The sequence below is a fragment of the Rhagoletis zephyria genome, unplaced genomic scaffold, assembly GCF_001687245.7.
Source record: "Rhagoletis zephyria isolate East Lansing unplaced genomic scaffold, Rhagoletis_zephyria_1.1 Rzeph_scaffold_03767, whole genome shotgun sequence".
In the NCBI taxonomy this organism is placed as follows: Eukaryota; Metazoa; Arthropoda; class Insecta; order Diptera; family Tephritidae; genus Rhagoletis; species Rhagoletis zephyria.
This window is the reverse complement of record NW_016160850.1, coordinates 17,352-31,845: the sequence shown is the minus strand read 5'-3', so window position 1 is coordinate 31,845 and position 14,494 is coordinate 17,352. Positions and strand designations below refer to the sequence as shown.

The 14,494-nt window shown below is 37.2% G+C and overlaps 1 protein-coding gene across 3 annotated transcripts; it reads right to left on the bottom strand.

The window, feature by feature from the left end:
- Positions 1 to 5,482: 5,482 nt before the first annotated feature.
- On the bottom strand, positions 5,483 to 12,621 carry Rcd1 (Reduction in Cnn dots 1). 3 transcript variants are annotated; one of them, XM_017624755.1, is made up of 8 exons: positions 12,559 to 12,621; positions 9,319 to 9,671; positions 8,736 to 9,262; positions 8,351 to 8,648; positions 8,150 to 8,297; positions 7,842 to 8,079; positions 6,682 to 7,509; positions 5,483 to 6,620 (listed from the first exon to the last, which is right to left on the bottom strand). In XM_017624755.1, the coding sequence occupies exons 1-8, from the start codon at positions 12,604 to 12,606 to the stop codon at positions 5,650 to 5,652; spliced, it is 3,411 nt and encodes a 1,136-aa protein (XP_017480244.1). In that variant the 5' UTR covers positions 12,607 to 12,621; the 3' UTR covers positions 5,483 to 5,649. The 3 variants fall into 3 exon arrangements, with proteins under 3 accessions (XP_017480244.1, XP_017480243.1, XP_017480245.1); XM_017624754.1 differs by having other exon boundaries at positions 12,133 to 12,617; XM_017624756.1 differs by lacking the exon at positions 12,559 to 12,621 and adding an exon at positions 10,415 to 10,773.
- Positions 12,622 to 14,494: the final 1,873 nt, after the last annotated feature.

Sequence of the window (14,494 nt, the reverse complement as noted above, 5' to 3'; positions counted from 1 at the left end):
TTTGTTTATAATGAAGATAATTGAATTATTATTATTTTTTTTTAATATAGTAAGCTTAATAAAGAAGATGATAAAATAGAAAACTCTGCAATATGTTGTTATAATGATTTTCGACTGACCAAAATTGTTCGTGTCCATTCTTTATGTAATACTTCTATATTGGCAGTAAGCTAACTTCCAGTGTTGCCACGGACAAATTTTTTGCCTACCAAAATCAACGAAAACCTACCAAAATTTTATTCAAGTTTTTAATATTTGTTTAATGTGAAGTTTATTAAAAATTTAGATAAAATATTATTTAGAAAAACTGAAACACGGCTAGTAGAATAAAAANTTAAAAATTTAGATAAAATATTATTTAGAAAAACTGAAACACGGCTAGTAACTAGAATAAAAGCAAATAAACTACGTATAACAATTCAATTTACTGTACAGACTTACACAAATGTTTGTCTCTTTACACATACATAATATTATTATAATGATTATTACGTCGGGGATACACGCGCTGCGACCTAAGAAGATCTATTGTGCTTAACCCTAATTGTAATCACTCCAATCAGTGTTACGTTATTGTGAGCCTCCAAGTGGCTCAAAAAAGTTTTACATCTTTCCACAAGCCTGTTGCCGTTTTAAAAGAGTCTAAGGCCTTTAACCTCCCGAAAGATCCGATATAACATTTAATTAGGCCCCATTTATTTTTCTACACAGACATCGATTCCGAAGACTTTCGCCTGGAATATAGTTTGGTATGTGTAAAAAATGGCAGACTTTCTGGAATTTTCGTCCAAATTCGCCTGCCCCAGTACTCTCGTCGTCCATATTTGAACCGTCGGTATACCATGCTTGGGACCTTTGGTCAATCCAATTCACAGCAGTCTCTTTCAGGAACTCTGACCATAGAGGGTTTGTAGAAGGGTAACTAGGGATTATCCAGGAATGGCTTTAGAACCTCCAAATGACCTCGAAGATCCCAAATTTTCTTGCTAATCATATTGGGCACTCCTCTGCCGCACATGTGACAACGGGTCTTACTACCATATTGAGGGCACAATAGATCCCCTGGTCGCAGTGCATCCCTCAACTGAATATCTACTACAATATTGAAAGACCAATAGGTTAGTTTTGGTGATATTCCTCAAGTCTTATAAAGAAGTCCCTGTCAGGTGGACAATCGTGGACTCCACCGGTGAAATATTCGTGTAAACAAGGTTGCTAAAATGTTTGGAGATACAAAAAAATTTTTGGAGATCGAAAAAAATTTAGTGGGACCATATTTTGACAAGTTTTCACATTTATTTTTTGCTATTTAACAGCCTCATTGCGAGAGTCGCGCCGAATGCAAGGCGTTTTTCGAGAGTCGAATCGTATCGAAAATTTAGCGTCATTGCCTAAAATTTCCACTCGACTAGTGTATTAAAACGGAAGAACTTGGCAGCACTGCATAGTTTTCGACAATTTTCGTCGTTTACTTATTTCAGCACGACAGTAGACAATGCTAATGTTGTCGAGTCGTACAATTAAGCCTAATTTACGACTTACGCAATGAGGCTGTAAATTGAGTTATTTTTATAAAAATATAGTTCATTCTTTAACAATAACCGTTTAAAGCCAAGTTTAAGACTTTGTGCAGTATTTAAAAAAACAACAAACTTTGGTAAAAATGTCGAGTTTTTTAATTGGATTTTCTAGAAAAACTTTGAGTATGCAGTTTTGTAGCCCACCCAATTCTAGTGTAAAACAGAGCAAATTTCAGGTATCTAATTTTTTTGCTGATGGTGTTGCCTAAAAAGGAAGGGTTCCCTAAAAAAAAGGGGTTTATTAATTATATGAAAGCAAGTGCTACAAAGAAAATTCTAAAAATCAACGGCAATTTTTAGCTATCAGAAATTTTATTACACTAGGTGAGAAATTTCAACTTTAATTTTTTTAAATCAATGTGAAATTAGTGAAGCAAAAAAAAATTTACACCTAATTCCTCACAAAAAGCAGTTCATCCCCCGCTTCCCAATGTAAACTGGAATTCCCCACAAAAAAATCACGGTCCATTCCCCGATTCCCCATGTAAACTGAAATTCCCCGCAAATCAGGGAATTCCCCACGAGTTGGCTTCCCTGGTCTCAGTGCGGATGGGAGGCTATTCCAAAGACGAATAGCGTGGACAAAGTATTGCCGCTCGGATATTGAGGTGTTGTATTTCGAGTGTAACAGCTGTGAAGATCTAGTTAACCGGGTATAGTGTAAACAGCACTTTAGATACTGCGGTTCATTCGTGAGTAGAATTTTATGCAGCATTACAAGACACTTTACCTTTAATAGATCATTAAACCAAATTTAAAAAATTTGTGTGGCAAAATTCGAAATATGATCACGCTTTCTAATGCCGTATATATGTATACCTGGAAATATTGTCTGTCACACTTAGCAAACAATTCTTGAACCGTATAAAGTGTCGGTATCAGGTAACTTTTAACAAGAAATAGGCGGATTTTGATTGGGCTAAAATATTGAGTGGCCCATAAAGAGCGCAGCATCTCATAAACTTTCCCGATCGCTTCATAGATGTGGTTGTTCCAGGTTACAGTCCCGTTGAAAATTATGCCAAGATTTTTGGCGGAGTCAACATACCGTATTGTAGAATTATTCAGCGTAACACTGTCAAAGCTGTCGAGCCGAAAGTTTTTCTTATGTATAACAATGCATTGTGATTTGCTGGGGTTTATGACCAGTCCACTGTTAGAAGCCCACCCGTTGACAAGGTCTAAATCATTATTAAGATTTCGGATGCAAGTATTAATTGATAATTACTAATTACTACACTGAGAAAAGGGATTAGTTTTGACAACTAAAGATATTTAGTTCCCGAATTTTGACAATATTTGGGAACTGTTACCAAGGCTTGGGAACTTCTACCATGGGTTGGTAATTATAACTAAATATATTAAAGCTTCTAATATTCATCTAGGTTGTACCAAATCGTTAATTTAGTTGAAGGGTTTGGTAAATACTAATAAATATTTTTTTAAAGCATATTTCTACAAATTCAATTCCGTAACGTATGGTTCATAAAAGGATGTCATTAAGCTCTTCTAATACAGATAAGCTTTCTTTTAACACATGGTTTAGTCATAGCTACCAAATCTTAGTTGAGGCAACCACGATTTGGTTTGAGAGCGGAACATATTCATGCTTGTGAGCCACCCCTAAATAATGCTGAGCGCTCTCTGAGCACATGAGTGTTTCACATACGAAGAGCGCCAGCTGAGCAATGCACACGTCCCACTAAAGGCCCGTTTACATACAACTTTGGCGTTGCGTTGGCGTTGGCGTCGCTTCGACAGCTGACTATGAATACATGCATTTATATGAAAGTCTCCACATAACCAAAGTTGGGCAACGCCAACGCCAACACAACGCAGAAAGATGACCAACTCTCAACTTTTCGCGCGCGTCATTCGTCAGCTGTTCCAAATAATCAAAATTATGTGATTCAATTTTCATTTTTAAAAAATATAGGAAATATATNAAGGCCCGTTTACATACAACTTTGGCGTTGCGTTGGCGTTGGCGTCGCTTCGACAGCTGACTATGAATACATGCATTTATATGAAAGTCTCCACATAACCAAAGTTGGGCAACGCCAACGCCAACACAACGCAGAAAGATGACCAACTCTCAACTTTTCGCGCGCGTCATTCGTCAGCTGTTCCAAATAATCAAAATTATGTGATTCAATTTTCATTTTTAATCAAATGCGGGCAGGAAATATATTTTTTAATGCAATTATTGATGTAAAAATTTGGTTTTTCTGCCGCTAGTATGTTAATTTAGTGACCAAAGTATTCTCTGCTAAGCGTTCATTGTAGCAAGCACGGGCGTTACTCGCGCTCACGGTGGAGAGAATACAGAGGTGGCGCCGATGACGATACCCACGGTGGAGAGAATACAGAGGTGGCGCCGATGACGATACCGCTACTCGGGTCTCAGTGATTTTGACAGAATCAGCTGTTTTGGTGACGTCATAGTAGAGAAGACAGCAGTAGTGATGTGCTCAGTCAATACTTTCAAGTATTGATCGATATTCGGTAACGATTTAAAATGTATCCAATACTCTCGATACTCGGTACCAAAACATTTAGATTTCAAATAAAAGCGCACACAGGCCAAAGATATGGAAAAAAACGGCTCAGGGGAGACTCGCCAATAGAGCCATAGAGCTTTTAATACTGATTCAAATGAAAGATGTATATATGTCGGTTCCAGGCCATAACGCAGAGAAACTCTCACTTGTTTGAAGTATTTTTGTTCCAGCTGAATCTGACGATATCATCTTTGGAGGCCTAGGGGCAGATTCTATAACCAGTTAGCGACAATTTTCGAATCGGTATCGGGTTTGTTGACGTATGATATGAAATATTGTTACACCAACAAGTACGATATCGATCCGAAACTTGTCGCTAACTGGTTAGATCTCCCCCCTGAAAAGCTTCATCATCCGTCAAAACATTTTTCTTGAACCTTGGATCGACTAAGGTTAAAACTGATAAAATAATATTTTTCTGTGGCGATAAGTTCAAGTGTTTTAGCCGATATCATATAAATTAGTAATGAAAGTTTTTTCTAAACCTGAAATGCATATAATGGCGAGGGTTTAATGTAAATAATCGGTATCGGATACCGAAAAGGAAGTATAGGGTACCGAAATCTTTTTTAAGTATTGGGTACCGAGTATTGGGGACAATTCAGCACATCACTAGTCGCCCTCATTCTCGCCGCTCTCAGTTGTCAACTCTACGATGACGTCACGCTAAAATTACTCTCACGAATTCTGCTGCAATCGGCGCAATCTTGTATTCTATCATTCTTGATGTGGACGGGCCTTTATTGAATCATTTGAATGCGCTAGTATGCCGACCATTGCATAAAAACGATTCAACGAATGAAACTGTTTGCGTGGAAATAATTGCTCCACTACCGCTGTTCGTATATTGGTGAAACACACGTGTGGTCACAGAGCTTCGATAAGCACTTTCGACCACAGTCGAAAATCGAATGCAACTCATATTAGTGGCCTTTATTATAAAAATACAAAAACAAATCTGAACTACATAGATGTTAAAATCGAAATCCGGAAATCCGGCCGGATTTTAGCCAGTGTCCGGACGGATAGTCGGATAATAGAAAAACGGTCGGATAAGCCGGGTACCCGGCACATCCCTAATATTCACCAAGCGAAGTAGTTCACTTCGAGTCATTTTCACCCTATCGTATACCAAGAATGATAGCATACAAGATTGCGCCATTCTAATTGCTTTCAAATGTCTAGTATTAAATTGTGGAGCAAAAAGATAGACCAGTTGCGTGTTGCACAATAAACAATAATAAAAAAACGCAGTCTTTATGTACGAATGCATTTTGATAAATATGAATGTGGATAAGAATGTAAATAAAAAATGTCAGGATTTAGACAAAAACGACTTAGTAAGTATTAATACTCTTTTATTTTTGGGAGGTCGAATGTGGAAGTAGTTAAACTACGAAATAGCATGACCAAGTGGAAATTAAACGATTTACAACTATTTTCTTCATATGATGATAAAATAAGGTTAAAGATGAACAATCGGCAAATCCGCCTCTGCTGGATTAGAGTCATTCATTTTTTGGTGTACTACCAGCAGCACTGTTATTAGTGCCAGATGCAGTGCTCCCAGTGGGGGCAGAGGGGTTAATTGGATTTAAAGTGATCACCTTCGGAGAGGTTTGAATAGAAGTTCCCGAACTAGTGGCACCAGAAGCACTGGCCTCCGAAGTCATCCCGCCGCTTTGAGCGACTATTGTTACACCAGGTGAAGTTGAGCTTGCACCAACCGTCTTTGTAGCGGGGACTATATTGACCAACTTACGTACCGTGAGATTACGATTAAGCAGCTGTGACTTTAACTGAGCCGGGATTTGCTTCAATCCACCAGGTTTAACGACGATATTTCGAATTTGCGGACGATCTGTCAACATACCGCTGCCCCCAGTTACGGCTGCTGAAGTGGCCACATTAGTAGCATTGGCAAGAGTTGATGAAATAGCCGCTCCACCAACAGTGGTGCCAATAATTTGTACTTGTGGTAGTGACTTTGTAGAGACGTTCAATACACCTGACGTCTGACGAGCCCCAATGGTCACTGGAGACTTTAGTGTCTGCAAATTTACCTGTTTTACGGATGATACAATTGGGGTACTGCCACTGCTGCCACTTCCTGTACTTGCAGATAACTGTGTGGCTGGTCGTGGCACAAGGGTTGTTGCAGACGTCTTCGGATTGGTAACAACAACTTTGGTGTATTTCGGCAACTGTTGTGCAATATTTGATCGTGATATGATATTCGGGCATGGCTTCATTGTGTTACGATTGATGAATACCACCTTATTTTGTTTATTAACCGACGTTTGGGCTGTATGTTGTAAAAGTGGACTGCCGGCAGTCTTATTAATTATATACGTGCCACCTCCAGTCTTGGGCGGTGTACTCACGGTGCTCGACACACCAGCGTCGCTCGATGCAGAAGAATTCGCCTCTTTAATAATTTTCTGGCTAATTATCAGCTGGCCAACACCGGAAGTATTAGCTTTGGGAGAAAGTTATTTATGTATAAAAAAAATAATTTATGAAAGCTTACACGAGCCTACCTGGCTTGTTAGTTGCAGCAGGTGCACCTACAGAATCCGAGAGGTTGCCGTCATTGTCAGCAAACACAATCGGCATATCGATTATGTTTGACAGGTCCAAATTAGATGTTGATGTGCCTGAAATGAGGGTCGTGGCTGTTGACTTAACGTTACTTAAACCAGTGTTAGCTAGTTGCAGTGTGGTGCTACCACTGGCATTCTTCACCACCGTGTATTTCTGATTAGAAGTGCCAGGTGGTGCGGCTGTCACAAACTGAGTCGTCTGACCGTTGGGCGATTTTAAAGTGAAAATTTGTTGTTGGTGATGTGCAGCGGTGCCGCTGGCTGGAGATGTCGACACAATGCTTCCGATGGATGTGCTTCCAGAAGCGTTGTTTTGCTGCATGGACGCGGTCTTAATTGTATAAATTTTTGATTGAGATTGCATTGGTGGCTTAAGTTGTACGAACTGATTCGACGGTATCATCTTTATTTTGGCACCAGGTGGTATCACCTTGTTTTGCAGAGGATTTAATAATGCAGTTTTTATTGGAGTAGACTTAGATGGTGCAACAATTTCGTAGTTTGTTACAATCTTATGTGCTCCCTGTGATGATTCTGTACTCGAATTATGTATCGAACCGTCGGGTTCATTTGAATCACCCAATATTGATTGTATGGCCATGTTCAGATCTTCATTTGTAATGGCAGTGCTGGGCGAAATTTGAGACTTTTGCCCTTGCTGTTGAGAAGCTTTGGAAGTGTTACCAATGCCAAGCAATGACGACTGCGAAGTTTTAGCTGGTGGAGATGTAGTCGTATTCAATGGACGAGTGCGCGGTCGGCCAACTGAAAACGGATAAAAGTTACAAAAGCATTACATTACATTGTTTCAAAACAAATTAATGAAATCGAAATGCGTTTTTTACCCTTTCGCTTCACTTGGAATGGATCAGGGATTTTTACTTTTCTTGGTTTGGCTTGGATATGGAAGGAATGGCAAAGGATGTGGAAAATTCGGGTTAATATCGCATTTTTATGTTGGTTAGTTCATGAAATTACATAATTTCGAAAATTATGTGTTAGCAGAAGAGCAATTATAACTAAAATAAATACTACAAGTTGGATGAAATCAAAGCAGAAGGTGATGCTTATGCATTAGACAGATTCAAATAACATACTTGGTTGAACGCATTTAGTTTTCACCGGAGTTTGCTCTTGATCGGAGTTCATTGCTTCATTCTTGCGCTTGCGTTGAACACCGCTAATCTTCGTGTTGCCTTCGGTATTACTACTACCAATGGTATTACCGGTAGCATTTCGACCTTGCTTAGCGTGTACCAAACTTGAAATTGTAGTGGGAATGCGTGGACCAGGTGGATTGGTTAGAATTTTTTTGATGAATTCATAAAGTTCATCCTGATTAATTTAAAACAAAAGAAAAATAAAGCTAATTTTTTATATCAAAGAATTTGAGATTTAAACATACCACAACCATAGCGTCCACCAAGGATTGAGTAACGTTATCTAATTTTCTGCGGCTTTTAGGCACACGTAATACATCGTCAGCGCTACCCACCACCACTAAAGAGGTTTCAGATTGCATTTTTTCACGTAGCGACTCGATTTCTTCCGTGCTAAAGAAAAATTATTTACATTTAATATTTTTTTGATTCCCATGTTTCCATACCTTGTTTTCGCCGAGTTTTGGCCAATCACAAATAATATCGGGATCTTTATATCCAATATGCGGTCGTCTGGAGTACCACGCACTCCGTTAAATGTATTGTATGCGAATCCCATACACACAACGCATGCCACATTTTCTGACATAGCCACTTGCAAAGCTAAAGCAGAACCTGCGTTGAATCCAATCAAAATAATGCTGCGCTGTGGATTCTCATTTCGAAGCTCCTGTATTTTAACTCTAGTGAGTGATGCAATTTGTTCAGCAACTTGCTCTAACGGCTGCCGAGCAATATGGCTAACTGCAAGTACACATCGAGTTTAAAAAGTTATGTAGCATATCTTGCAATTATATAAAAATACAGATATGTAGTTATAACTGGACTTGCCATTTGAAGGTAAAGTGACTTGTACAATCTGCGTTATGCTTGCCAATTGATGGTACCACTTTTGAAGCCTGTTTGGAACGGGACCACTTGTTGGTACAGAGGGCAGGGCAACAATGACTGCATTCTGAGTTAATTTACGAACTTTCGTATTGGCGACGGGCTCCCATTTATTCTTCATTACCGGCGCCAAAAGTTCTTGACTAACGTTAAGTGGCCTTCCAAACAGCATTTTATCCATGAGGGATGGTAGTTTTGATTTCAGAGTCTGTAAAATATCCAAGTATGAGGCCATATATGTCGAAGGCAGAGAGTCCATTAGTAGAAAATGCAGCCATTGTGTGAGACGCGAATCCCAGGCGACAGCAGCTAAAGCCTTACGCATTCGACTAGCTGATTTATCGACCACGGAACGACGCTGCATTGGTTCGTTTTGCCGGTTTGCATTCGCCAGACGTCCCAGCTGATCATTGTCCAAGATATTTGCAACTTTACTGAATAGTGTCTTTTGCATGTTGCTCCATCCAGATCTTTAAGGAATATAGATGTGAGTTTGAAATTGTGCTGCGGAAAAATTATAACATACTGATTAATACGTGATTCCCAGTCATCATCGTCAGGATTATTGTTCTTGACGTATTTAGCAATTCGAGAGCACTCATTCATTGCTTCTTTGGCTGCAATTTCATTGTACGTGGGTACATCAGCTTGGTTGCATTCGTCAAAATCATGTTCTTCGAGTGGATGAGTGTGGCAAGAAGGGCACTGTGGTGTACGCCGAACCAAAATTGTTCGAGCCGGAGACAAACCGGTGCTAAAACTTCCTAAAGTCCGTGTGTTATCTCGCGTATAGCTATGCTCCATTTTGTTGTTGGCGTCACCACTATTATTAATTGCATTTACAGATCCACTAATAGGTTGGAGGTTTGTAATCTGATGCTAAAAATATTTAAATAGGATATGTACACATGTAAACAAATGAATTTATGTACATACATTGGTATCAACATATTTTCCAATAATTATTTTATAAATATTTAATTGTTTTAATTTTTTTTTTGTAGTGACAACTATCTCATAGGTGATTTTTAATAACTAAAATACTAATCAGGAAAATCAATACATAGTTGGGTCGCAGAAGTAAAACAAATATTTTGTTACCTTAATATCGAGGCCCTATCTAACATCGTCGCAGAAATATAAAAAGCCGTAACTAACTAAAAATCCAAAACTCACTTTTTTATTGATTATGATACATTTCATCGAATCATAAGTTCTCACATCATTTTATGCAAGTTAATTACGTTTGTATTTCAGCGACGGTGTGAGATAGGACGTTTCTATAGTAGGATGTTTGTAATATTATTTTTATATTATTGAGTAAGTTAAAGACAACAATTGGTAAATTTATGTAATATTAGGTTCATTCAAGGAAAACGTATACATATGACACACAATCTTCAAAGGTGGCACAACTCAAAATTACAAGTTTGCCAGAAAATGCGGAAACTTTACCTTAGGGTTTTTCAACAAATTATAGCAAAAATTTGGCCCAGCTTTCGCTGAAAGGTAAATAAAAGCTCTGTGTACATTTTAAGCGTAGAGTTTCAAAAATGCTAAATTTCTATTTGTGTTACTTTTGAAGATCGTGTGCGAATGTACGGAAATAAGAATTAATTTACTCTTTTCCCAGACGGCGCCGTTGACAGTGTTACAACGGGTGCTCTTGGCCGCACCGGTACGCTTTTTACAATACTGTTTGCCACTTTTGCTAATATCTATAGCTCTTTTATTTAAGTAAATATTTTCGTGTCTATGATTCTTGTACTATTTTTTCTGTATTCATGTAACTTGTTCCTTATTCGCATGTCGTTTAAAAATTACTTTGCTTAAACCAATCTTGCCTTGCTTGTTTTAGCGATAAAAGCTAACATTTTGTTTAATAATAAACAATTATACACTGTATAATTTATTTATTACAATCTTCCTATATTCACAACACTCCTATTGACAAAATCACTTTTTCTTCAGGTTTCTTTCGCAATATGGCGTCGGTAGAAGGATTGCCAGATGTTCGTAATTAGAAATTAAATTAAAGCTTTTAAAAATCCCTTTTACTAAAACTTTAGTTTACAAAACGTATTTATAGAATAATTTGTACACGTATAGCTACTAGCACCTAGCGTCACCATGAATCAAAATACACATATATTACTCTTGGTAAGGCAGCATTTAAAAAAAATTTGTTTTTGTATGGCTTTTTTTTGTGGCTTAATGATTAGAGAGCATAGTACCACTCTATAGCAGTCGCCCCTGTGCAGCAAAGGCAAACCTCCAGGCGAATGTCTGCCATAAAAAGCTGCTCATAAAATCCATTTCCATTCGGATGCGGCATAAAGGCAATGGTTCCTCCGTTTTTATAACAATATAGCAAAAGTATAGCATTGTTTACCAAATTTCTTACCTTATCTTTTTCGAATACTATCAACTTAATAACCGGAATTAAGCGGTGTAATAATAAGAACTTTCTTTAATTACGGAAAAACGTAGGAATTCATCAAGGTTCTATTGAATATACGTATCGTTACCTAAAAATGAAAAGGTACCAGGTCCATTTTTTGAAATTATTAAGGAAACAAAAAAACGATGCAGTTTCGCATTATCCGTCATTCTAAATTTTGAAAACAAAAAAGTTGACTTCGCACCTTTTCACCATTAGGTAGCGATATATTATTCTTTATTGGCCACGGTCAGTAATTATCACTATATTTGGATCGTGATCCATATTGATGGATTGATGGATCGCGCACGAATGCTACATGTTCAATATTTATCGCGTCAGTATTTGCATAATTTTTGTGCTGCACGCTTATCCTATCGCAAGAAAATATTTTTATTTGATACGAATAATTTACAGATAATGCATTCCATAATTATTTTAAAATGATAATACAAGATGTACTGCCGAAATATATGGATCACGTTTTGAAAATGCTAAACGTTAAATATTTATTGACGGTATTGCGATGCGCGATCCAGATTTCGAAATTTTTAGAAATCCATTAATATTGTATGCTACTACATCAATAAATATCGCGATACTTGGATCACGTCAATAAATACTGACCGTGTGACAGGGCCCATTGAATAATGCACGTATAAACGACAAAGCATCCTAAACTATTTTTTAGTGTGGCAGCACTGTCTTTTATTATTTCTTTTATCAATTTGTAGTAGATCAACTGGTGATTTCACCACTATTTTGCCATGATTTTATAAACAAAAAAAATCTAGATATTTTATAAACTATATTTATCTACATATTCTACATGCAAATAAATTTATTATATCCTTTTTTATAAAATACTTATTGTAATTATTTCATTTCAATCATTATTACCTCAATATCTTCGTCTTCAGACGCAGCCGCTGCTGTGCGAGTTCCATCGCATTCTTTGCGCTGGAGGAAATCTTCGAACAATTTCATATATGAATTCATTACCAGCGCAACTTTCCCTTTATTTCGCGTATTACACAGCTTTCACAATTAACACAATATTATTATTATAAACCAAAACGATAAACAACGTAAAAGGCTGCAATGTGCGTGATGCTTTTGTCCACTGTTCTGCCGCAAAAAATTTTGACAGCTAGCAATTCAACACATTGCCAAAGAGTAAAAAGCAGTAACGATATGCAAAAGTGTTCGAAGTCGTCTTTAGAGAAGGTTCTGACTAACGGCGCCGTTATATTACCGGTTAATTAATTTTATGATTGCATTTTTAAATCCACATTATAAATAATGCTTGTTTACGTGTTTAATTACCTTCATCGTTGGACACCTGCGCGTTGCAGTCAATTCCACCACAACCATGTAGGCCTTTGACCAGCGTTGCCGTTTTGGTCCAATTGAACCAAGATTGTTAGCTTCATTCTCCGTTGGTAGCTTGGTTGGTTTGATGGAGCTTTTGTTAGGAAACAATGTTTTGAAAATACAACTAACAGGTTTATTCTGCACGTTACCAAAGATATTGTAACAGGTCTATTCCGCGCTGGTAATAAAAAGTTTGTAACCGGTAAATAAAGTTCCTGTCAATTTTTAAATCCTTTCGCATTCTGTATACTCCTGTAACCGGTGAATTTTGTTACCATCTCATAAGCTGGTAACAAATTAATGCCCCGTGAAATATGCAATGCCAGGATTTGCACAATTCCTCATAGCTGAATTGCTGAATATTTTAACTGCATTACCAACGTACCTAGAATCGCGGTGACAAGAACTGGTAACATTTTTTGGTAATACAATTTCCCGGTTACAAAATCTTCGGTAACGTGTAGAATAGACCTGTCACTNATTTCCCGGTTACAAAATCTTCGGTAACGTGTAGAATATACCTGTCACTGGAAATTTTTATTACCAAAAAATGTTACCAGTTCTTGTCACCGCGATTCTAGTTACGTTGGTAATGCAGTTAAAATATTCAGCAATTCAGCTATGAAGAATTGTGGAAATTCTGGCATTGCATATTTCACGGGGCAATACTTTGTTACCAGCTAATGAGATGCGAACAAAATTTACCGCTTACAAACAGTGCTGCCAAGTTTTAAATTTGAAAAAGCACTAAAACCCAAGAAAAATCGCATTTTTCTCGGAAAAATCACCAAATTTTTATTGAGGTATTTAATGGACTTTGTATGCGTGAAAAATTTTATTGTAGGGATACCGATTCAAATCAATAAAAATCTATTTTTTTTGCTCGACAGTCGAATTTATTCTGTTTTCTATAAATTCAAATATTTTCGTTTAAGCGACGTTAAGATTCTTGTTCTTATTTTCTAGTTTACAGCTATGTCCAGCGTTGCCGTTTCGCTTAGATGCAAGCAAAATTTATTAATTTTTCCTGACCGTTTAAGGGCCGGTTACTCAATGTCTGGTTAACACTAATCTCCGGTTAAACATAGTTATCGACGTTAACGACGCCCTGTTGTATGCATGGAGTCGAAGACGTCGATAAAGATGTTTAACCGCAGATCAGTGTTAACCAGACATTGAGTAACCGGCCCTAAATGTTAAAATTTTTCCTCGTTTTGCTTCATTTTTTCTACAATTCCTATCAAACGAAGGCAAAAACCAGAAATGAAGGTTCATGAACTATATGGTGGTTTAAATATACACTGCAGTCTCTTATGATCTTGTGAACTAAAGAAACATAAAGAACTTTTCTTTCCGACCGCTGAAACATAACGAAATTTGATTTTCCTTTTTAGGGTGTCTAATTTGTGTGTATTATCCACTAGCGCATAGTGGGATAAATAGTTTTGTGTAAAAAAACGCTCTCTACTCTTCAAATCCCACCCGATTTTGATTATTCCCTTATTTCAAAAGAATCGTTAGATAATAATTTTTCTATTAGGAGCAGCTATTGTTTTTTTTTTTAATAGTCTTACTTATGATTGCTACAAATTTTGTCCCCTTTTTGTTTTTACAGATTTGGTGTCTTCAAACTAAAAACAAAAGCACCAAAAACCGCACCAAGCACTAAACTCTAAAATTTTCGCGCTTTGAATGAAGAAAAGCACTAAATTTAGTGCGAAAAGCACTTCGCTTAATTTGCGTTTACAAGTTCAAAACACTGCTTTCACTTTGCTTACACGTATAAGATTTCTTTATTTTTTTCTATATTTAATTAAACAGACAATTTTCTGCAAATAAAAACTCACTTCCCGATTAGCTGTTGAAATTAACGAGAAATTACCTATCG

What these genes read in the sequence shown, in the direction of transcription:
- Rcd1 (XM_017624754.1), bottom strand. Translation starts at nt 12,231, where the DNA reads ATGAATTCATATATGAAATTGTTCGAAGATTTCCTCCAGCGCAAAGAA. An exon ending in CTGAAGACGAAGATATTGAG is followed by an intron (nt 9,672 to 12,132) that starts GTAATAATGATT and finishes AAATATTTTTAG; the next exon opens with CATCAGATTACAAACCTCCA. An exon ending in TGGGAATCACGTATTAATCA is followed by an intron (nt 9,263 to 9,318) that starts GTATGTTATAAT and finishes TATTCCTTAAAG; the next exon opens with ATCTGGATGGAGCAACATGC.